Source organism: Poeciliopsis prolifica, unplaced genomic scaffold, assembly GCF_027474105.1.
Source record: "Poeciliopsis prolifica strain line A6 unplaced genomic scaffold, Auburn_PproV2 SCAFFOLD005, whole genome shotgun sequence".
Classification (NCBI taxonomy): Eukaryota; Metazoa; Chordata; class Actinopteri; order Cyprinodontiformes; family Poeciliidae; genus Poeciliopsis; species Poeciliopsis prolifica.
The window spans coordinates 11,068,851-11,091,264 of record NW_026562380.1 but is presented as its reverse complement, the minus strand read 5'-3'; the positions used below and the strand labels follow the sequence as shown (position 1 = coordinate 11,091,264).

The 22,414-nt window shown below is 36.3% G+C and overlaps 1 protein-coding gene across 18 annotated transcripts in view; it reads right to left on the bottom strand.

Moving 5' to 3' along the window:
* kcnma1a (potassium large conductance calcium-activated channel, subfamily M, alpha member 1a) overlaps positions 1 to 22,414 on the bottom strand; it is a 145,953-nt gene that overhangs the window by 37,953 nt on the left and 85,586 nt on the right. For 8 of the 18 annotated variants that reach the window (XM_055029969.1, XM_055029960.1, XM_055029950.1 and 5 more), the window contains exons 10-19: positions 14,657 to 14,767; positions 14,440 to 14,545; positions 14,107 to 14,189; positions 13,946 to 14,015; positions 12,465 to 12,620; positions 11,868 to 11,977; positions 11,673 to 11,741; positions 8,879 to 8,890; positions 5,369 to 5,455; positions 5,202 to 5,278 (exon numbers count right to left, since the gene is read on the bottom strand). In XM_055029969.1, coding sequence (XP_054885944.1) covers positions 5,202 to 5,278; positions 5,369 to 5,455; positions 8,879 to 8,890; positions 11,673 to 11,741; positions 11,868 to 11,977; positions 12,465 to 12,620; positions 13,946 to 14,015; positions 14,107 to 14,189; positions 14,440 to 14,545; positions 14,657 to 14,767 — 881 coding nt within the window. Of the gene's footprint in view, positions 1 to 14; positions 189 to 3,421; positions 3,431 to 5,201; positions 5,279 to 5,368; positions 5,456 to 8,878; positions 8,891 to 11,672; positions 11,742 to 11,867; positions 11,978 to 12,464; positions 12,621 to 13,945; positions 14,016 to 14,106; positions 14,190 to 14,439; positions 14,546 to 14,656; positions 14,768 to 22,259; positions 22,352 to 22,414 lie in introns of all 18 variants that reach the window. The other 10 variants (XM_055029964.1, XM_055029967.1, XM_055029966.1 and 7 more) reach the window with 5 other exon arrangements.

Genomic DNA, 22,414 nt, shown 5'->3' with positions numbered 1-22,414 from the left:
GCGGTGTAACTTACAGGCACGTAAAGTGGTTGCGCAATCATGAACAGAGACAGAGGAAAGTGGGTAGGCCCTCTGAAGGGTGTCCATGTTACTATGTACACTGCCTGACATGCAAGAGCAGTCTCGCTCTGAACGGCCGCAATCAAAACAACATGCCAGTTTCATTCGTTTGTAGACGGACATCTTGGCTACAGTCATGTTTTGGGATGAGAGGAGAGGAAAAGCAGCAGGTTAATGGCAAAAGGAGAAATATTCATTTAAGGGGAAGTTGGAAGGTGGTAACTGTATCAGAAAGTGCAAGCCTTAGCCACCTGCTCCACAGACTTGAGCTCCAATTTACATCAAAATGCAGTCATTTACAATTTATTAATTAGTTAATCTAATTTCACTCAGTTTTCCTGTTTGACAAAGTTGAAAAGTTTTCATGATGTAGCAGGCAGATGGGTTCTGGAAAATTTCTGATTCTTAAGGAGGTCAAGCTGTGTGCTAAGGCTGAAATAGGTTCAAAAAACAAAACTGTAACTATGGGAGAGAGAGGCAGAGAACAAGGGGAGAGTGAGGGGGGAGGCATTCAAGGAAAAAGAGGCATGAGCAATATTTTCAGCAGCAAACATTATATGTACATTCTTTCAAACATCTGTACATCTTCTATCTGTTTGCCTTCAGAGCGGATCACGTACCTGTATCCCATCATGCAGCCGGAGGCTGTGTCCATGGCATCACACTACTCTACTTTACTAGACTGGTCACTTCATGCTTTTTTCAAAGCCTGCAGTTTCACTGCTCCACTCCCCAAAGGGTGTTCAGTCTGCTGTGCAAGTTGATTGGCTACTAATCTATTGTATGAACATTTAATGGATTGCTTTGGTGTTATTATTCTGTGTTAATGAGACCTGGTCAACTTTGAAGGGAGAAATGGCTTTTTTTCCCTGGAAGAAGGAAAAATCAATGATAAAGTCAAAGGTTACAGCTTTGTTGCTTTTTATGACTTGTAGTATAAGTTAACTAATACCAAGTGGCTTTATTCAAGTACAAATTTATTCAAAGAATTGTTTGCATTATTTGAAATATCACTTTTCATTAGAGCTGCACCAAGCAATCTGCTGAAACTGACCAGAAGTCAGAAACTCAAAAATCTAATATTTTTTCTGACCAATGAATTCCTCATTTGAGCACTGCTACATTGCAGATAAACTCTCTGTTCACTACTTTTATGTTTCAAACTCACAGAAAGTTATTTTAAAGAAAATTGTATTACATAAAGGTCTATCTTTGGTGTAAAGATGTTCTATAGCAACAGAGTCTGTAATCTTCTCTTGTTAAAAAATACCCTTAAAGTAGGAATTAAGCAAAGTCTGACTTTCCAGGCAAATCGAGAACAGCCTCGAATTTAATTTGTATTTGTAAATCCTATTATTTGTTACATAAGTAACATCGCATTACCTTAAACTTATTAATGACCAGTCAACCATATATATATGGCTATGTGTTGGTCTGCATTGTATGAAACCTTGAACCCAGGGAGGAGCAGTGAAAATCCCCAGAGATGCATCTGTAGATTGCTGTGACTCTGGGCAGAAACAGTCCATGATCCCCATTCTCTCAATGGAGAGGTGCAAACAGACAGCACAGTAATACAGTCTGGCACCCGTGCAAAGACACTGTCAACATCCATGACCCATTACTCAGATTGGAAAAGCAGATCTTGAATGAAGTAATAGGTTTAAACTTGGCAGAAGGCATCAGGGACTGTTTTATTGAGTATCATGCACGTATGCTTCGTGAGCATATGAACAGCATGCAGAAAGTGCAGTTTTGCTGTGAGCAACAAGGAAAGGAGATAACTGTTCACATTAATGAACCAGTTCTGGGGGAGGCATGTGCAAACAGGTGCAGTGAATCTGTAACATCATGCTGAATTTGTTGAAACTCAGAGTTTTTGCATGGCACTTGGTACACAGTATATATAAGTAACACTGAGGATTTCTACCAAAATGGAAAGGGGGAGATGGGGAACAAAAGACACTCATACTCACTCACACACACTCTGACAATGTCTTTCACTTCTGACTTCACAGATAACCAGATTCTGTTCGAGGACCATGAGCTGTTCATAATAGGGCATCTTTGACTGATGATTCAACATAACATAAACCGAGTTAAACTGTCTGCATGGGTGTTTGATAAGTCCCTCCCTCTTACAGTTCACCGGAGGACATCACACTGTATCAGAAGCATTCGGAGGTGGTATGTTGAATATAAAGGATGTCCCCAAGAGAGCAGCATTCTGATATAAATCCCCTCCAAAAGCTTAGTTGTTTTTAATTATTCAGCAAGAATGCAAGGAAAATGATACAGCTGGCTCAGATCGTTTGAGCAATGAATGTATCATGTAAACATAAAACATCAAAGAGTACAAAAGGATGCAACAAATTAGATGCGCTTAAATCTGTAAGACATGTTAATTTTTTGATTACATGTATTTGACAAATCCACACAACTATCCTTGTATTTTTGCTGAACAGCTTTCAGGAGATTTTAGTTTCCTCCACAGACATCAACATTTACATTTAGTATTGTACATGACTGGAAAAGTATTGCCATCTAGTGGCAGCAGAATGCTATGACATTTATTGTTTCTTCATTTCTAGAGGACTTATCACCCAGGGCAGCGAGTCTAAAATATAAAGAGCCCAATGACTTTCCAGATTTGAAATGTGCAACACTGTTGCAGCAGCATTTCAAGTCTGAAGGGAGAAGATGATCTCTGAAAACTCAGCCAGAGTTGAGGAAATATGGGAACTGAGATCACAGAAAAAAGTGGGACAAGAAAGATTGTTTTGATTGTGTTTTGGCAGCTTCGCTTGTCAGGATTTAACAGAACGTCCCACAAGGACAATTTCTACTCTCTGGGAGAAAAAGAAAAGAAAAAAGAACAGCCGCACAAATGTTCTTTTGAAAGAAAACAGGTCAATTTAAATGTCAGCAGCTCTTGCCTGCATATGGTTACACTTTGACATCTTGTATTTTAAATTATTTTATTGTGGGATAATGACAAAAATCTCAGAGCAGATTGGTTTCTACATAAAGAAGATAAGATTAGATTTATTCTCAATTTGTGACCAAAAATGACAAAGGTTGATAGTCACATCCAATTAGGTTGAACTTAATTTCTTTTCTTCTAGCTAGTCTGTGTGTCGGTAAAAGAAAATAGGAGAAGCCCTGATGTTGGTTTTAAGTTTGATTTATGCTCATTCGCTTTGGTCTGGTTTGAGCACAGTGTAAGAAATGAGAGGCGAGGAAAGGGATGCAGAAGCTACACTGGTACATGCAACATAGATACAATATACTATTGGCTAAAGAGGAAAAATATAAAACACTGCACTCTGGGTAATAAGACACCCATTTTTGTTTTACTCACAATAAATCACTACCAATGAGTAGTTAAAATAAAGAGGTGTTTTCCAATGGCAGCAGGGAAGGAAATACATCAAAAGTTTGTCACTGGTCATAAAGAAACATGGAAACAAAAACAATAAAGGACAACAGAATATGATATACCAGAACATACTGCAGGGCAGGGTTCCACAGTAGTGAAGGAACTGATGCCTCTACAAATGCAACTTTTTGGGGCAAAGTACATAAAATCATTCAAGATATTGTATCCACGACATATTAAGAATCTTGATGTTTTTTCTACTTGAAACATACAGTAAATGACATTTTTTAAAGCAAAAAACTGGAAAGAATTAAGAGTATATTTTTAATCTAGACAAGTTACAGTGTCTGTTTGACAACATTTTAAATTATCTATTGTTTATCTTATCTTTTTCAACCAATTGAAAAAATATTAACTGACAACTGACATATGTAAAAATACTATGCATTGCTACATCCAAGTGAAATTTTACAAAATTTCAGCACCTTATGCTGTCAATAATTTTTATGTACAGCACCCTCCAAGTTTTTCAAGATCCCTTGTAAAGTGCATAGCAATCTCTAAATTAGTTCATATTTTATTGTAATAACACAATGTCACACTGAAAAATCCTCCATCAATCGTGTTTATCACAGATCCAATTCTTTGAATTTCGTCTGGCCAAACGATGTCCTCCATGTTTGCAGTTTAAAAACAATCACAGCTGCTGAATACAAGTCAAGTTTATAAAATGACTTCAGTTTTCAAATGTTCAAAATTGTTTAAAGAAGAACAGGAGTACTAAGATGATAATATACGGGAAGTCTGATGTTCTTGGTGTGAGACAATAGCACAAGAGAGTATTAAACAAATACTTGTTGAGGATTTTCTATTAGACATTCCTGCACTTATGAAAATCACTACTCATCCGGCTAACTCAAAAAGCATATTATTTTGTCTTTCCCATATCAAGGTGTGTCTAAGTAAAAACAACCTTGATGTAATATATTTACATCTCAGTGAAACAGCAACTCATAAATTACTGAAGCTCCTAGACATTGAAAAAGTTAAAATAATGTAAAGAGGTTTAAGTTTCACTTTATATGAAATATGAAAAGTACAGTATGATGCACATGATTTTAAGACTTTTTACACATCTAAGTGTGGAGGGTGGTGTACATGAAGTTGTTTAGAAGAGCAGCAATAATGAAAGCAATAATAACTGCTTTCATTATTATGCAAACTGACTTGGTAATATTATATTTGAAGATATTTAATATGATGCGGAGCTATCAGAGTACAAATTGCTGGATATACTGCTATTAATTGTTTCAAACATTGCAAAGAAAACTTGTTTCTTAAGTCTGTCAATAATGGAATTGTAAGTGCTACTGCTATTTGATATATTTTCTTCATTTTTAACTTATTCTTAGTGTGAAGTTGTTATTTGTTGCTTACACTTAGGAAAGATGCACTGTGAGGACAACATTTAAATATTTACCAAAAGACAAAGAAACTCTGGACAAATGAGCCTACCATAATGGATGATATGGAAGTTCAAATGGGACCCATATCAAACACTTTCCTATGATTATAATGGTGTGATGACATAAAACACATTAGCACTGAACAGAATAACAATGGCACAATGAGAGGCTTTTAGATTTGTGTTGTGGAAACCTGATGTGCTAAAAAGAGACAAATAAACCCACAAGTTGGTTTAGGGATGGGAGGAAGGGGAGGAAAGGTACCAGCGGTGTCCAGGACCAGGACAGATACTCACGTCGTTTGCAACCACACTTTTTGATCCTTTTGGGGTCTGTGATGTCATCGTGACAAGCTTTGCAGTAGAAAAATGCTCTACAAATGACAAAAAAATGTTAAGCTCTTCAATTCCTCAATCCCTAGATTTGTTTGGGGGTTTCTTTTCCATCACGGATGCATAGTTACCGCTTTACTTCTTTGGCATCGCTAGCAATAAAGAATCCCAGTGTTCCGTCCTGCAGCTTGACGTGATTGCCTGGATTGATGAGGATGCTGGGAAATCAAGGACATACAGACAGAAAAAAGGCTTGTTAATGTCCAGACATTCCTCAGATAATTCCCACAACATGCTAATCAAGAGGAATGGTACACACACTTGTTAAGGCTTTCAATCTGACTGGGACAGTGTTAATCTGAACTGAGTTTTATCGCTCTGTTTACTCCACTCTAATTTAGTGGTTATATGTGTGATATACATTCTTGGTTTTAGGACAATTTGTGTATGTGATACTCACACAGATGGACAAAATGTGCAACAGTATGATCGGACACTGAAGTTTAATTCTTTTCTCTCTCACAAAATGATACTGGGTTGGTCAGTGGGTAAGAAGAGGGACAGAGAGGTACAAGTAAAAGGGACGAGGGCAGAAAGAATTAAAATCATGGCCATGAAGTGGTTTTAGTCTCAGCACTCAAATACAGTCATCTTGGCAAAACAAAATTTATGTTATGATGACCACTGAGACACGACTGCAATATAGAGAATGTACAGTTGTAGTAATTGTTCCAGTTAGTAATTGACAGTAGGATGCAAGGGAATGAACAGCTCTTTCTGTCAACTTTTGTGAAAATATATTCAAGTGCTATACGAAATATACAGTTTGTTAAAATAAAAGTTACAAAAAATGTAAGTAAGTCCCCTTTAAAGTAGTAGTATCATTTAAATTAATATAATAAAAAATACAAAGTTAATATTTATATCTATTTTTCACTAGAATAATGCTGCATCAGAGGATATATTTTAATATTATAAATTAGTTTTTTGCGAGTGGATTCAATTCAAAACTCTTAAAGTGATTGGCTGTATCATTCCCCATTAATTAGACTACAACACGGAATACACACATATATACTGTATTCACATACACACACTTACGCACGCCCACACACACACACACACGCACACACACTGGTCATTAATGGTTACCTGAAGGCAACAATCATCAATGATATGGGTGTCAACTAAGGTTAAACATCGAACCAACGACCCTTTAAAAATTACACTCCGTCAAAATATAAGCTCAGAAGACAAACTATTTTGTTTGGTTTTTTGGCTCTCATACTTTTTTGAATAATTAAAAAAGAGGAGATGTCTTGATTTACGTTAATAATTATAGACATGTCAGAAGTGACAGTTGATTTTTTTTTTTAATTAACACAAAACAATCTTTCCTCTGAGCTCTAGAAACAGTAAAATTTAGAAAATAAAACAAACATCAATCAGCCATAGCATTATGAACTCCCACTTAATATTGAGGAGATCTCCTGTTTGCCATTAAAAAAAGCTTCTTTGTCCTCAGATTTTACAAAAGAAACATCTGGAGGTGTCTCGTACAAACATTCTTAGATGTTTTGATTGTTCCCGATTTGCAGACATAGACAAATTTTTGGGTGTTACTAGTAAGGATGTGTGAAAAGTCTTAAAATAAATGTATCTTTCACTGGTAAAAGTACAAAAAACTAACCAACTGTCTACGTAACCTTAAGATCCCATCTTGTGCCATCCAATCAGAACTTTGGGAATTCAATCATTAAAATAAACACATTAAGTTGAGAAAACTACATAAACTGAAAACTACTTTTGCTCACTTCTGCAGCATCTAATAACTTTGTGAACTCCTTCACAAAGTTATTAGATCCTTCGCAAAGTTTTTTTCACTTTTTCAAAGCAGATTCTGCTCTTAAAACACTATAAGATAGTGCTATGTCAACAGGACATAGCACAGATGATCTGTGTTGCCCACATTATCCTCAGGTAATCATAATTCTATGGCTGATCATATGTGTGTGGATATATATCTATATATAGATATAGAGATATATCTATATCTATATAATATATAGAGATATATCTATATAGATCTATATATTATATCTATATAGATCTATATCTATATAATATATAGATATAGATCTATATATTATATCTATATAGATCTATATAGATATTTATCTATATATTATATATAGATATAGATATATCCACACACACCCTCTAATCATATCCATGATCATATTGCACCAATCATGCAGATCGAATTGTTATTTCCGTGTCTATGATATACAGTCCCTCATATGGGATGGCCCAAGAGGAGTAGACAGGCAGTATCTCTGGCATGCTATGCAGTAAAAAGTACATCAACTAATTCAGCTAATACAGTTCCACAAACATTGCTGCCCAAATCTGAGATTTTACAGGCGTATCAAACCATGACATCTTTGTGAAATCAGGTACAAACTGGTGAAAGTTAAAGTTACAAAACCTCACATTATGAGCAACAAGGCAAGCATCAAACATCTTATGTGACTGTATTGGAGCATGCAGTTACCAAACAGCATGAAGAGGACAGGAATCAAACAGAAAGGCATAGCCACTGTAGTACAGGAATAAGGACAGGTACGTAGATGCAGACGGTTGCAGTAACTTCTGTGCAGTTGGATTGTTTCTCAAACACCAAACTGACAGGAAGTGACCTCACTTAGGAACATCTACTCAAGAGACGCACAAGCATGACTGTACATGGTGGCTGAGACGCACATGGAGAAAACAAAATGCACATTCAACCACAAAAATCATCCTCTCAAGGTAGTCACACATACTCAGACACACAAACATGCATAAATGGATACACATGTAGCACAGAATATGAAAGGGTCATGGAATGCAAAAGTGAATTGTGGTGCTTGTGAATTTTAAGTTTAGATTTGGTCAATCTACAGCTTTCCAAATTCAACAGCTCCATGCTTTTTCTAGAGTGCGGCATTATCAGTATAAAAGGTTGATGTGACTGGCATTAAATCCATGAAAGCAAAAAAACATGTGTCAGCCACTCTCTACAGAAATGTAAAGCAATGTGTCTGTCTAAAAGTTACTATATGCAGATCAATGATTATCAACACCACATCTGATCCAACATGTTTGCACATAAACTAATCACTGATTCTGAGACAAGGAACCACAAAGTACGGCTCTGACACTGATATAAAAACACCAATGAGTGGAATGCTGATCTTCTCTGAGAAAACACACATAAAAAGGGTTTCAACTGAGCAACACTGAAAAAACAAACTGAATGTGAAGAAAAAAGAAAATCAATTAAGGTTAAGGACAAAACTGAAAAAAGACCAAAATCGAGGTAGATATGAAGAGGGTGAGAGTTTGGCCTTGGTACACCGACAACAGCAAAGACAAAGAAACAGCACTTCTACAAACATTTCCAATTTATCTATCCTCTCTCTCTGCCTGCAAAGAAGTTAGTGCATTAAGCACAAGGGACACCATAGAAAATCAGAAAAAAAGAGGCCTGTGAGATAGTGTTTGGAAAAATATCCTTGGGGGAAACTCCCAAAGTCAGAAGCTTTAAAGTGGTGGAGATTGGGTGGAACTTTGGAAGTAAGATAAGGTAGAGGGCATACCGCTTTCGGCTTCTGCAAACAACAAGAAAAAATCTCAAATCAAACAGTTATCATTGACATAAAAAGAAGAGGATAATGTAACTGTTGCTACATAATTCTCTGCATGTTCACTAAATAGCCCTTATATGGCAGCATTTGATGCAGGTCCGTTGCTGAAGTCTTTGCTCCTAAAAATGACCTTATGATTACTTTAAAAAAAAAAAGTAATAAAAGGTTCTGTAAAGATAGATTCCCTTAAACAATTGCATAGTGGCACATATTTTGTAGACAGTTCATGGAAAGGCCTGAGAATATATAAGAAAAGAAGACCATGATGTCATTAAACTCAATATACAGTGGCTATCAAAAAAATATTTTGATGTTAAACACCCAAGTTTTAGGTTAAAAATAAAGACCATAAAAATGTATTCAATATTTTTTATATACTTTTTATATGAAAAAGGGACAAGAGCATTCAAATGAAAACAAACAAATCTGTGAGAGGGGAAATGTAAAAAAGTAAAGCTTCAATAAACTGGATGCACGTTTGATACATCTTCAAAGTAGATTTTAGTTTTAGCTTTTATTTTAGTTCACAGCTCCCAAAAATTACAGTTGATTTAGCTAAACAATAGAAATGTTATCTAGTGCTGCAATTTGCAGAGAGGCAAATAGAAATCAAAAGAACATACAAATCGCTTCAAAACAAGTCGCTTCTATGATGTTTTACATCATAAAAATATGATGTAAAACTGGCCAGGCAGGTTGAAAGAAGTTAAGGAAACTTTAACTTCTGGGCCACAATTCCAAACAATGTTGTGCATCACAAAAATAACACCACACAGGAACATGGTGGTGGCAGCATCATGATCTGGGATTGTTTGTTCTCAGCTGAGGGTGACATTCAAGTGAAGAACGTAGAAATTATAAACTGGTCTAAATACCCATCAGTTTTCAACCAAAAATATAATACTTTGTCAGACAGTTGCAGGTGAACATAAATTTAGTTTTTTAGCATTACATTAAGTCCAAGCATACGTCCAACGCGACAAATGATTAATTCACAAGACGTCTGTCTATGAAGTAAGTATTTCAAATGTTGCAGTATGGGATGCTGATAGACTCCTATCAAACAAGTGCACATGAATGCAGATTATTGTAAGCTTTTATTTTACTAATATTTTTATTTCACATTTTTACATCTAACAGGTTTGTTTGTATTTAATTGATTTATTGGTTGTTTCTCAAACTGAAGAAAACAAAGATGTGCAATAATGAATCGTGGTAAAAAAAAAAAATTACATTTGAAAACCACTGTAAAGGGCATTTGTTTAAAGCGAATCAATTAGAAAGCAATACGAGTAAACAGCATCATGTTATAAAATGTTAATATTAAATGAAGTACCAATGTCAAAATGACCATTTCTGTAAATGGACATCATCATGCAGCTTTGTCAAAACACACACACACACAAAAAAAAAAACATTTCACAGGCAAAATGGTGAAGGGTGGGAAGGATTTGGCAATTGAGATAACAGAAAAAAAAACACTTTGTGTTGTCATGTAGTAAACACAAAGGCAGAATATGCTGTAATCAAACACACTCAAAGGGAACACTATACAGTTAACTTTGGGAAACACAATGTGAAATTGGATTGTTCAGCATACTTGCAATGTAAATCTGTAAATGGTATAGATTGCAATGGGAAGGTTTTAATGCAACCACTTCTTAGTTGTCTAAAACTATTTCTCAATATAATTAAGCTCAAAGATTTTTATGTGTCTAACAGTTTTAAATTAATCTTTTTAGTGGCCTAGTCAGAATCCCAACTTGAATCTAATACAGTCTGTGAAGTGAGAAAAACTTAGAGGTCATTATAAATAATCAACATATCAGTAGAAATAGGCAAAAAAAACTGGTTAGCAAAGTTTCCATTGCTGTAATGCTAATCAATATTTTTCTACTGATTATTAAGAAGCATATCAAAGGAGTTTATTGTGTAAAACAAACTATTTTTGAGCTTAATATTATGTTATGTTATTGACTCATAAGAAACATACCTGGTGAGTTGCTTTGATTCTTTCATATTTGAGGAATCCTTCAATCTCCCATGGCAGATATTTACAGGTGCCTAAATGCTTTCTGTCACAACACGCTGCCTATTTCCACAAAGCTCTTCCTTGGTTCTCCAGACTACAGCTGTGCTTTCAACCCACAGTGTACACTGTGTGCCTTCCCTCTCAGTTCCACAAGACTAGCAACAGTGACAATTAGCAAACACCTGGTAAAACTGCAAGTCTACTGAGATTGTCATGCAATCTCATTCTCAGTCCAACACTCTATGAATGGTTACTAATGACCTGAAGAGGAGCATTATTACGATTACAGCTAGAGGTCGGAAAGAGTAGGAGCTTCTTAAAAAGACAGAGGCCAATTTTCAAGGAGTTAAATTTCTTTTAAGATATGCTTGATGATTGAAGGTAGCCTATTTACTCGATTTTGCTATAAAATGCCAATGTACCTGGAAAAATACATAATAAAAATACATAATACCCTCCAAGTCATTTCTGACATATTTTTTCATATGTAGATGAAAAGCATTAAATGTATTTCAGATTTCCTACTCCCTGTTTTGCTTTTATTGTCTATTGAGAGATGCCATTTCCAACCAGAATACAACTGTTTCAAAATCAGTTTCATTAAGTCTGAGGACACATCTATTACAAGACAATCTAATGATTATTGCTTGAAACAAACCTCTAAGAAGTTTAGTGTTACCACATGGATGTGACAGAAACATTCACTTCACAAACCTGCTCTCTCTCTGCTCAGACTTGAATTCAATGGCAATAAGCAACAGCTTCAACTTCACATAGCACAGCCTGGAAAACAAAAACACTGTATTAGAGAAGAAATATACAAAAGGACTTCATGTTTTTGAGCATCACATGTCTGTTGTTATTTAGATTTTTTAGAAAACACAACTTTTAGCAAAGAATGATACTCACTCGCACACAGTGGGGAAAGAGAGGCCTACAAAGGCACTGGACAAATACTCTGTGTACATCTCATTAGCCACTCCTTCTAGGTAATACTTCTGCCATGTGTCCTCCTCAATCTGAGAAGAAAAAGCATAGAAACCTCAAATGTGGATTTTTTTTAAATATGGAAAGAAAAAAGCAGCATTGTTTCCTTTCCAACATCTGTCCAATGTGGACTGCAGATGTTCTCCTGCACAGCATCAGCCGGGTTATTATTAGACGATCCATCATCTTTGTGACATGAAAACAGGTCTTCAATAGAAGCAGCCACCTTCGTGTTGGGCCAAAGAAACACTGAACAGATTCCAGATGAGTTGTCACAAAAAAAACACATGCCAAAATGACTGTAAACACTGCAGTGAAAGCCTTTCTCTGCACAAGGATGGTGAATTTCTCACAGACTTGGCCAATCTGTCATCAGATAAGATATAAAATAGTGGTTGTGTTAAACTCAGCTTCAATCATGTCCAAAAACCATCTCCAGAATGCTGAGAACGAAATCTGTGACACTTTGGTTTGTTCAGATGGATAGACAAGGCGAGTAAATCTGTTCCTGTGAGTTACCTCAATGAAGGACCTCATGGAGAAGAGATTGGCCAGCATGGTCGACAGGCCCTGGGCCAGACAGCTCTGGGCAATGAAACCAGCCTTCAGCTCAGCCAGGCATATAGCATCATCACCTTCCTTCCAGTTCCAGCTGGGAATGTTCAGCAGATGGGCCTTCAGAGCAGGAGAGGCATAAAGGTCGTAAAACAAAGAAGACCATAGAAACGTTTGGTTCAGACACTGCTTAAGGAACAGTTCATTTTGGCAAACAGTTGATACAATCTGGACATTTAAACGATCAACTTAATATTTGACTCAACTGACAGCTAGAAAACTGTCATTTTATACAAACAGCCTGGCTATGTTTAGCAAACTCCCAAGATTATTTAAAGGGCTCTGACCATATCTAAAATTCTTGCAAATGTGAAAGTACAAAGCTCAAAGCATAAATTTCTATTACAAATGCAGCATCAAGCTATATAATATATGGAACTATATTCTATTTCTAATTAGTCCTCACTGAATGTACAATTAACATTAAATAAATCAAATTTCTGGTCTCAGAATTACACTGACACGCGAGTAGGGGCCATAAAGCACCGGGTTTTTCTGCCATCCACAAGGAAAATTCTCGCTGTTATATCACATATCTTTGGTTTGATTCTGTTATGTAAATTTAATTGACCTGAATTGATAAATTTTGCTATTTAATGTGACAATCAAGCATAATTAATTGCACCAGTGCACTCCTTTAAACTAATCTTATACTCTGCTGTAGACCAAACGGTATGTGAAAATACTCTTGGTCTGTGGTCGGCATGAAGCTGGACTCTCTGGTGACAGTGGCAGAGGCGAGGACACTGAACAAACTGCTGGACATCATGGACGATAGCAGCCACCCTCTACACGCCGTCATCAGCAGCCAGAGGAGCCTGTTCAGTGACAGACTGCTGCTTCCCAAGTGCCGGACCAATAGATTCAAGAACTCCTTTGTCCCCCACGCCTTCAGACTGTACAACTCCTCACTGGGGGGTCGGAGGTGACACAGGACAGAGGGAAGAAGGAGTAGTTTTTCTACAAATGTGAACTCCATATTTATCAGGCCAAACCATACAGTGCAATACCATATCACTGGTCAATCTATCGACCAAATTGCTATAATTTCCTTTTGTGTTGTATTTATATTCTTTGTTTGTATTTAATTTGTATTTTTTTGTATTTTGTGTATGCTTACTGTGTGCCACATTTTTGCCTGTGAGCTGCTGGTAACTATAATTTCCTGAGGGAGTCTTCCCAAGGGATCAATAAAGTCAAGTCTAAGTCTAAGTCTAAGTCTCTCTTCATCATATCAATGAGTGCTTATGTGGCTTTCAAAACACTACTTTGCTCCTACTGCTTTAAAATTAGCAAATAGTTTTTAAATGACAATTGCTGAAAAGGTATCGTTGTCATAATTGTAATGTGCTGTGGAGCCCACGAAAAACATAGTGAAATCTTACCTTATTGTGATACTGCAGCATCTGTGTTATTATTCTGATCTTGGGATGATAGTTCTTGATGGATATGACCCTTGGAAAACAACCGCAGAGATTCATATTGAAATGTAACACAATCAACTTATTTATTTCGTACTGATTTCATTGTCCATAGCATATTATACCTCATGATGTTAGAAGCGTCTTCAGCATCAGGATCTGCACAATATTTGTTGGCCAAAATTAGACAGGCATCGGCTGACTCGATCTTTGTGGGAAGAGCCAAACAAGCAAATGTCTTTAAAACACAATAATGGCAAACAGAATACACAGTTCATCCAGTCTTTTGTTTTTACCACAATCTGTTTTTGAAAACATGTTATTATTTTTTTGCAAAACAGACTTTTTCAAACTTGAATGGTCAGCAGAATTAATGCTCCATATTTTCAAAAACTCAATTTGGACCATGGCTGTCTGAGTCTTGTTTGGATTTTGAGGGATTTGGTCAGGAATGATACCTTCACTCGGGCCAAATCATGAGGGTTGAGAACCGATCCCTGGTAGAACTCGACTTGAGTAAAATGGCGTTTGAACAAGGCTTCCAGCTCAAGATTAGGGGAAATACTATCATACAAAGAACACAATGAAAAGCATTAGAAAATGTGAGGACACCTTCTACACAGCATAATGTTCTGCACTGCCCTACATATCTGAAGAAGGAAAAGATGGACTTACTTATGGAGAAAAACAATTTCTACATTGACATCATCCCTGTCCTTGTGTAGGAAGTCTTTGAGGAAGTTGGAGACACTTTCGAGGGTAATATGACCACAGACCACAATGTGCCTGAAAGGAGGGAACACATCTTGAGTGGCCAGCATAAATCACTGCAGACACTGGCATGTCTCCCAAAGAAAATCAGACAAACCAAAGCAGTACATTAGCTCAAATAGAAAGTGAAAAAACGGCCACAACCTCAATGTTAAGCATTGCATTTTCAAAGCAAACCAGTAACTGAATTATATATTTTTTTGCTATATGGGTGAATTTTTCCTCCCCCCATTTCATGGAAGAAGTTAAATTCAGTGCAATCAAATACTTCACTCTGCACTATTACAGAAACTCTAAGATATAATCACATATCCCACAATGCTTGTAGTGTCATCTGTTCTCAATATAAAAACTGTCTCTTCAGCCAAACCAGCCCTTTGTGAGCAGAAATGATTTTGACAAAGACATATACATCAATAACTTTGTGCTTTTATACAGAGCATTACTAAAACTCTCAAAATGATTCAGAGGCCTGTGGCTGACACAGACTGTAAACAGGACCACAGAGTATTTGACAGCTCCTTGGCAACTTTCAGCATTATGACTGGGGAATCTGACAGAAAATGCGCTGAGCTGATTACAGCCAAAAGAGAGACAGGAGTTGCTTAAAATGGTTCTTAGGGCTAAGGCTATGTCCCTGTTTTTCCTCAAGTGAAAAATTTGAACTACTTTAAAAAGACATTTAAATATTAATTGTTATGTTTGACCATGTGGTGCTTCAGATAATTAGTTTTTTTGTGCCAGAGATCCACCTGCAATGTGTAGCACTTCCTGTTGATGAAATAATTTTGCTTAGTAAAAACTATGCCTTTCTCACTCAACAAGTTGGCATATTTTTAAGAGAACAGCTGTAAGGATTTTGATCACACTTCTGGACGATTACTATTTCTGTTAATATATCACTACAATTGGAGGTAAAAGACTTTTAGTACTCCTGCACTATAGCAATTGTGACTGGCATTTTAGAGTTTCAGCATCACAATTTTACACATGTGACACTATAGCAATCTTATCTCCAGCCATGCCAGGTTGGGAGGGATAGTTTTATCATTTCAGAAAATCATCTGCTGGGAAGGTTGCATTTTAGAGATGGCACATAATATGGTTTTATTTTGTTTCTTCTTCCAAAATAACATTGTAAGTTTATTATTATTATTATTATTATTATTATTATTATTATTATTGCAAGACTTGTTATCAGAAGTCTTGCTGCATAGGAGTGGACCACCCTTCAACTAATATTTTGTCAGAACACTTTCTGGTTATTTGAAGCAATCTTCTTGAGTTTACACCTATTATCAATTTTGCTGAATCTGATAAATAAAGGTCAGTTGTCCTACTTGGATTTTCAATCTTATTATACAACAGCAACCTTGGCTTAACCCTGTAGTTTGCAGACAAGTTGCAAAGGATTAAAGAGACCTCTCTGTATGAGGGTACAACAAATCTCACCATGCCACAACAGGGAAAATCATGAATAAATATCAAAAATATGGGACAATATTAGCATGGCAAAAAGTAATTGGTTAGGAGACTGCCAAGAGGCAGACAGCAACACTAAATGTCAATGTGGCAACAACTTATTGCATTCTCCACAGATCTAGGATAAACGGAGTTTACTTTTCTTTCAAAGCAAAACAACCACTGCAAAAATGCCTGGAAAGCTTGTAGAAAAACATGTTATGATCTGATGAAACCAAACCATAACCTTTGGGCCAGGATTGCAAAATGTAACTTCAGCAAAAACAACAACACTAAGTATCAACAAATAAACATGACTTCCACAGTAAAATATGGGAAAGGTGGCATCATTCTCTTGGATTAGTTTTTTTTTTTTTTCATTGAAATCAGAGTTTTCCCAAGAGAGATGGAATTATGAATACTTTGAAATACCAATAAAATAACATTTACTTCTGACCCAGACGCTTTATTATTTTCAGGCATATATCTCAAGCCACGTTGGAATTGTTTGGCCACAAGACAAAGATTTTTAGTAGGCTGCGTATCCGCCTGAACTAAATTTGACAATATATGAGGATATATGAATATATGAGGTCTCCGAAGAGGCCAATGGACAACATATTTCCTCTAAATCTAAGAAATTTGGAAAATGATTGCAAGGTAGAGTGGGTGAACACCATCAAGTCAATATCTGGCTGCTAAAGAAAATGGATTCCTAAAAATGAATTAAAGTGTTTTGTCAAATTATTAGTTTTGTGTGTGCACTTATGCAAACAAGTCATTAAGCTTTTTTCTTTCAAACTTTTTTTTTTCTTGGATAAATTTGACTACATAACTAAAAATACATTTTGAAAAAAAAAACCTCAGATAACAGAGTGAACGACTCTGAGCAACAAAATGCAACACTCTCAGCAATGACATAAAAAATCACTACTCTCATCTTATACTAGGTCATGCAAAACAGTCAAGATCATGGCAAATATTGAAGCAACTCCATCAGCACAGAAGACAAGTTTTCTGATTAATTCTACTGCTGAATACTTGACTACTTGGGGGAATTCGTAGCCTGTGCGTAAGTTATAGAAATTAAATACACAGGTTTTTGGGCAATAATTAAGTATGAAAAATAAATTACTTTATTGCATTGGTAACATAACAAGAGTAACTAAATATACAAATTAGGGTAACAACAAAAGTGACATCCATACTTTTAAGGCTTGGATGTTTTTTTAAAAATGTGCTTCATTTCACCAGATTTAAATATACATAAAACTACATTTTAGATAGAATAAGATATTAAAAAGTGTGATGGTTACATTATTTTCTGAAACACATAGCTTGTGGAGATGGATGGCTGCTCATTAGTTAAACAGGTGTAAAAAATGTATTATTGTATTTTCTACAATATATAATACAGCAGCCTGTGTCATGACCATTGTCATTTTCATGACCTGGATTGACACACTTTTTACCTAAATAAAATTTACACAAAGCATTTTGCTGTCTTATTCTTGCACTGTGTAAAATTAATCACCTTTTAATCTACCATAATGCTCTTATACACAAAAAGGAAGACCTGGTGAAGATATTAACCTTTAAAGTCATCCTTTAAAGTCAAGACTTAAAGCTGTACAGAACATTACTGAAGTCTTGCTCAATCTGGCTTGTTCAAATGAAGACATATTTAGTGGTGTTAGATGAAACCCATAGTCAAGATCAATAGGTCTTCTGCACTGAAACATATGGCCTTGGCAGGGCTGAACTGCAGCAGTCTTGGCAAAGCAATGCCACAGCCATATTATGAGAATGACAGTTCTGGAATGTTGTGAGACAAAATGCTTTTCACAGATGTTGCCTCTGACCTTTACCAGAAACTAATGAGTAGTCGTGATCAAATGTTTGGCCAGAGCAGAGCTAAAAGGCAATTGTGTGGTCTCACTAGCTGATGAGCTGAGATGTCTGCGAGAAGCTTACTCTACTTGGCACAAGATGTTTCTCAACTCTTAAAAAGTAAAAAATTTAAATAGGTAGTGTTCCCTTATTTGAGTAACCCCTGTATTAGTTCAGAAAAACTATATAGGGAAAACTGTACAGAAAACCTATTTGGTTGAGCATAAGATTAACTGATTAACAAGTAACTGTAAAGACCACATCCAGAAAGCATGTATTTGCATAAAAACAAAAACATTTGCTGCTGTTTTTTCACACCTAGGACTCATTGATAAATTAAACATTATTTCTCCAGTATTAGGAAAGTCATTTTTAAAAAATCCAGGTTATATGTAAGAATATTGCAGAAAAAATACATTATTCAAACAAATCTTTGAGTAATGTCACCATAAACATATGGAAGAAGTTGTACTGATTAAATGTGACCACAATTAAACTTTTTTATATGTACAGCCAAAGCATTTGGTATGTTGCAAAACCAGCAAAGCACATCCCTCTAAATACTAAAAACACAACCATGAAATGGTTTAGAGTACAATATGTTAATATGGTACATTGATCCATTCAAAGTACAAAAACAAATCTGTCTTAGAATTTAGAGTAAAATGTGAAAATAGATTTTTGCTAAATCTCTCCATCTTCAAATCAGCATAAGTGATTTGGGATGAAAAAGGGGCAAAGAGCTTAGTCTCTAGATTTTCATAGCATACCACGCTCAAGCTGTAAATGCTGCAAAACGAGAACCTTTGTTACACTTTGCAGTTTTTAATTTGGACCGCTTTTTGTTGTTCTACCTAATAAGATCCCCCAATAATACACCAGAGAAAGCAATTGTAATGTAATAAACTTGCAGAAGTACTAATATTTTTTTAAGGCACTGGATCTAAAAAACAAAAATAAATAAAACAAAAAAAATAAAATTTATTGACACAGTTCCTTACGATAAAACATAAAAATCCAGAAACTTAAAACAAAGCAAAAAACAAGCAGCACAAAAAATATTAAATGCAACAGGGTATATAATTGCACATGCACACAAAGCATGCACATAGACAACATCCCAGGATGTCCTTGGAGGAAACAAGGAACATGAAATGAACACAGAGCTCAAACATCAGTAACAGAGGTCACTTAATTGCTACTGCTCTAATCCTTAAGTTATTGATGAACATTTATGTAAAGCCTGCCAAAAGGATGTGTCATTTTCAACTTTAATTCAATGTTAAGTTTTCAACCCATGTTCAGAAATCTGTGACAGTAATAAATAATACTACATCTTCTCTGATGGACAAAGCTATGTACTTTATGATATACCACCTTTCTCTTTTTGTCCAGAGTGAATATGTCTCGGTCTGCACAATTCAAATGGATAACCTTTTTCTTTCTCCTACGGTCTCTGACAAGGTTCAGACAGGATTGAAATCAGTTTTTATGCCAAACCGTCGGCTGAAATTTGGACTAATGGAAACCTCAGTCTCATAATGGAAACCACAGAGCTCAAAGTACAGTGGACTCCAACGGAACATAACCCTTGTCATTACTACATCAACATACGAGCTGTCAGTGTGCTCATGGGTATGTGCAACAGTGCAGCAGGAAATTTCACCAAAGCTAACATTAAACACAAATCTAACATCAGGAGTAATTCCAGCTTCCAAATAGCCTGAAAGGTTTGTTTTAAATGACAGCAGAGTTGAAACCTTAGTTGCGTTTGGAATAATTTAAAATGCATCATGATCTCATCGATTGAAAGCTCCATAATCAATCAGTTGCAATAATCTCCTAATCTCATTTCCATTTTGCTTTTCATGTGTTGACAGCTGTTACATGTTAATGTATGAAAATCTAGGCACTACCAGAAAGCCACATGACAAACCAATTTTTGATAATAGGCTCTTCCTAAACTTATCTAAATTTGCTCTGCAAAACTCCAGGGCTTCTCAGAGTTTGTGTGTTTTGTGGGTCTCTAGTGATTGTTACCATGTATCTGACCAAAGGGAGTGACGGAAAGTAGTGTAGCAGGAGAAAAATAAAGTGAGAGGGAGAAATGATCCTCAGTTTTGACAAGGGCTTCACTCAGCACCCTTCTGCGAGTGAGGGCTGAAGTCACTGGCTAAACAACATTTCATCAATCTTATCTGAGAGACAAGCGGATGTTACAGAACAAAGGCTTTTCTTTCTTCTCTTCAAGCCTTCCTGTTCTGCTGACTCTACAGATTGTCCACTACTAAGAAAAGAGTCTGAAATTGATGGGAGCAACAATGGAGAGGAGTGAAAGAAAGAGAGAGAAAAGGCAAGATGGTACCATGAAATATTAGCAGAAAAGAGAAAAAAAGAGGACTGTTTGTCTGCTCTGGACACATACAGCATGCTGTTTAAAATATGCATTTTTGCTGGCGTGCTAAAAACATGTTGTATTAGTCTAAATTACTTTTGCCATGACATCACCATCTCCTTCCAGTTATTTCTTCATAGTAAACAATCAAATTAACACCTGGGCATGAGATATAATGCTTTAAGAGTGCCCCCAAGTGGTCAGATAAGTATTAGTGGAATTATTCAGATGTCTAACATGCTGGGGCGCCACATGGCTCACTGATAGAGCAGGCGCACAGTTTACAGAGACTACAGTTTTCGACATAGTTGTTTCTGATTTGACTCCGGTCCCCGATTATTTAGACTGTATGTCTTTCCTTTGTCTCTCTGCCATTACTCCTGGTTAGCCACTGTTGAGTAAAGGTCACTAGTGACATAAAATCCCTTAAAATAGAGCAGCTAACATGCTAAGGTGACTGATTTTCATTAGTGCAGACAAAATAGGGTAGCCTGAGCAGATAATTGAAGCTATGATTGAATTAAATATAAATTTCTGTTGCAGAGGTGCAAATATGCATGATGTATGAAAGCAGCAAAGTGTTTGTACATGATGTATATGTGCTGGTAATTAAACTGTGTGCTACAATGCCACTGAACTGAAAGGCAGATACCCAATAGTGTGATGGGGCTTAAGGTTTGAGCCACAAAGGGAAAAGAGGAGTGTGGCACTCTTGTACAAATAGTAAACTGACTAAAGACACACAGACTTTACAGTCAAATCCACACAAACGGCAAAATACAAGAGACAAACACCACATAGACACACACAAGAACCGAGGACTGAGCAGGCAAAAAAAAAAAGCAAGCAAAAAGCAATTGAGAGCCTCCAATGGGAGCGAGGCATCCAGCATTCAAGGGTGTGGGAGCTGACTGAAGATCAGGGCCAGAATAATGTCAAGCACGGATGATGCAATGTGCTACAGCAGTGACAAACGACGGCGATTAGGGCTTTTTCATCGGGTTTGCAGGTAATGAAAAAGCAACGATACGACAGGTCGTAAAGAACATCCCAGGTATGATGCAGCTGAGGAGAGGATTAAGGCATGCAGAACTAAATCAGGCAAAATAAAAAAATAAAAATAAAATATAAAGTAGAAGAACTTATATCCTGCAACGGTCATTGAGATTGATGATGCTTGAAAAGACCACCAATAATAATGCACTTGCAGATGTTTCAGTCTTTCTATGCTCTCATGGGAAAATCCTTGAAAAGGGGATAGTAGGGATTTCATGACTCTTAGCTTCATTTTATCTTATTTTTTTAAACTTAACCCTTTTATGGATGCATTGGACATTTTTATTGCAGAGAAGCACCACAGGTCAGCATGTTGCAAGACTGAAACGTTTAGCAGTCATGAAAGCTCTATTGTCCAAATTAAATTATAGCGCAACACAAGATGTGTTGAGGTGGACAAAAACAAGAAAATAAAAAGCACACTGATGACTTAAGGAAAGTGTTGAATGAAGGAAAGAGAGAAGTAGATTCAGAAAAAATGGTAGGTAGAAAAAGAGTGAAAGAGTGAAAGCAAGAGTGAGGGGGCATGAACATGTGTGTCCTAATGGCCAAGGTCTCCAGTCACGCAGTGTGACTTCATCTAACTTTATCTTATTATTGTACTCAAACTTTATGAACATGAAACCAACCCCTGATATCCTATAAACTTAAAACAGGGGGTGCACTTTAGTCACACAACCACACCTTGTCTGGATTTCAACTTACTTTCTGCCTCGTGTTGAGTTATAACTCCCTCCGTATTTCTTCCGATTAAGGATGAGAGCAGCAATTTCTGGCACGTAGCGAGCAAACATGGCCTACATGCATGGAACAGAAAAAAAAGAAAAAAGGCATGCAGAGAGGGTTCTACCGCACACTTA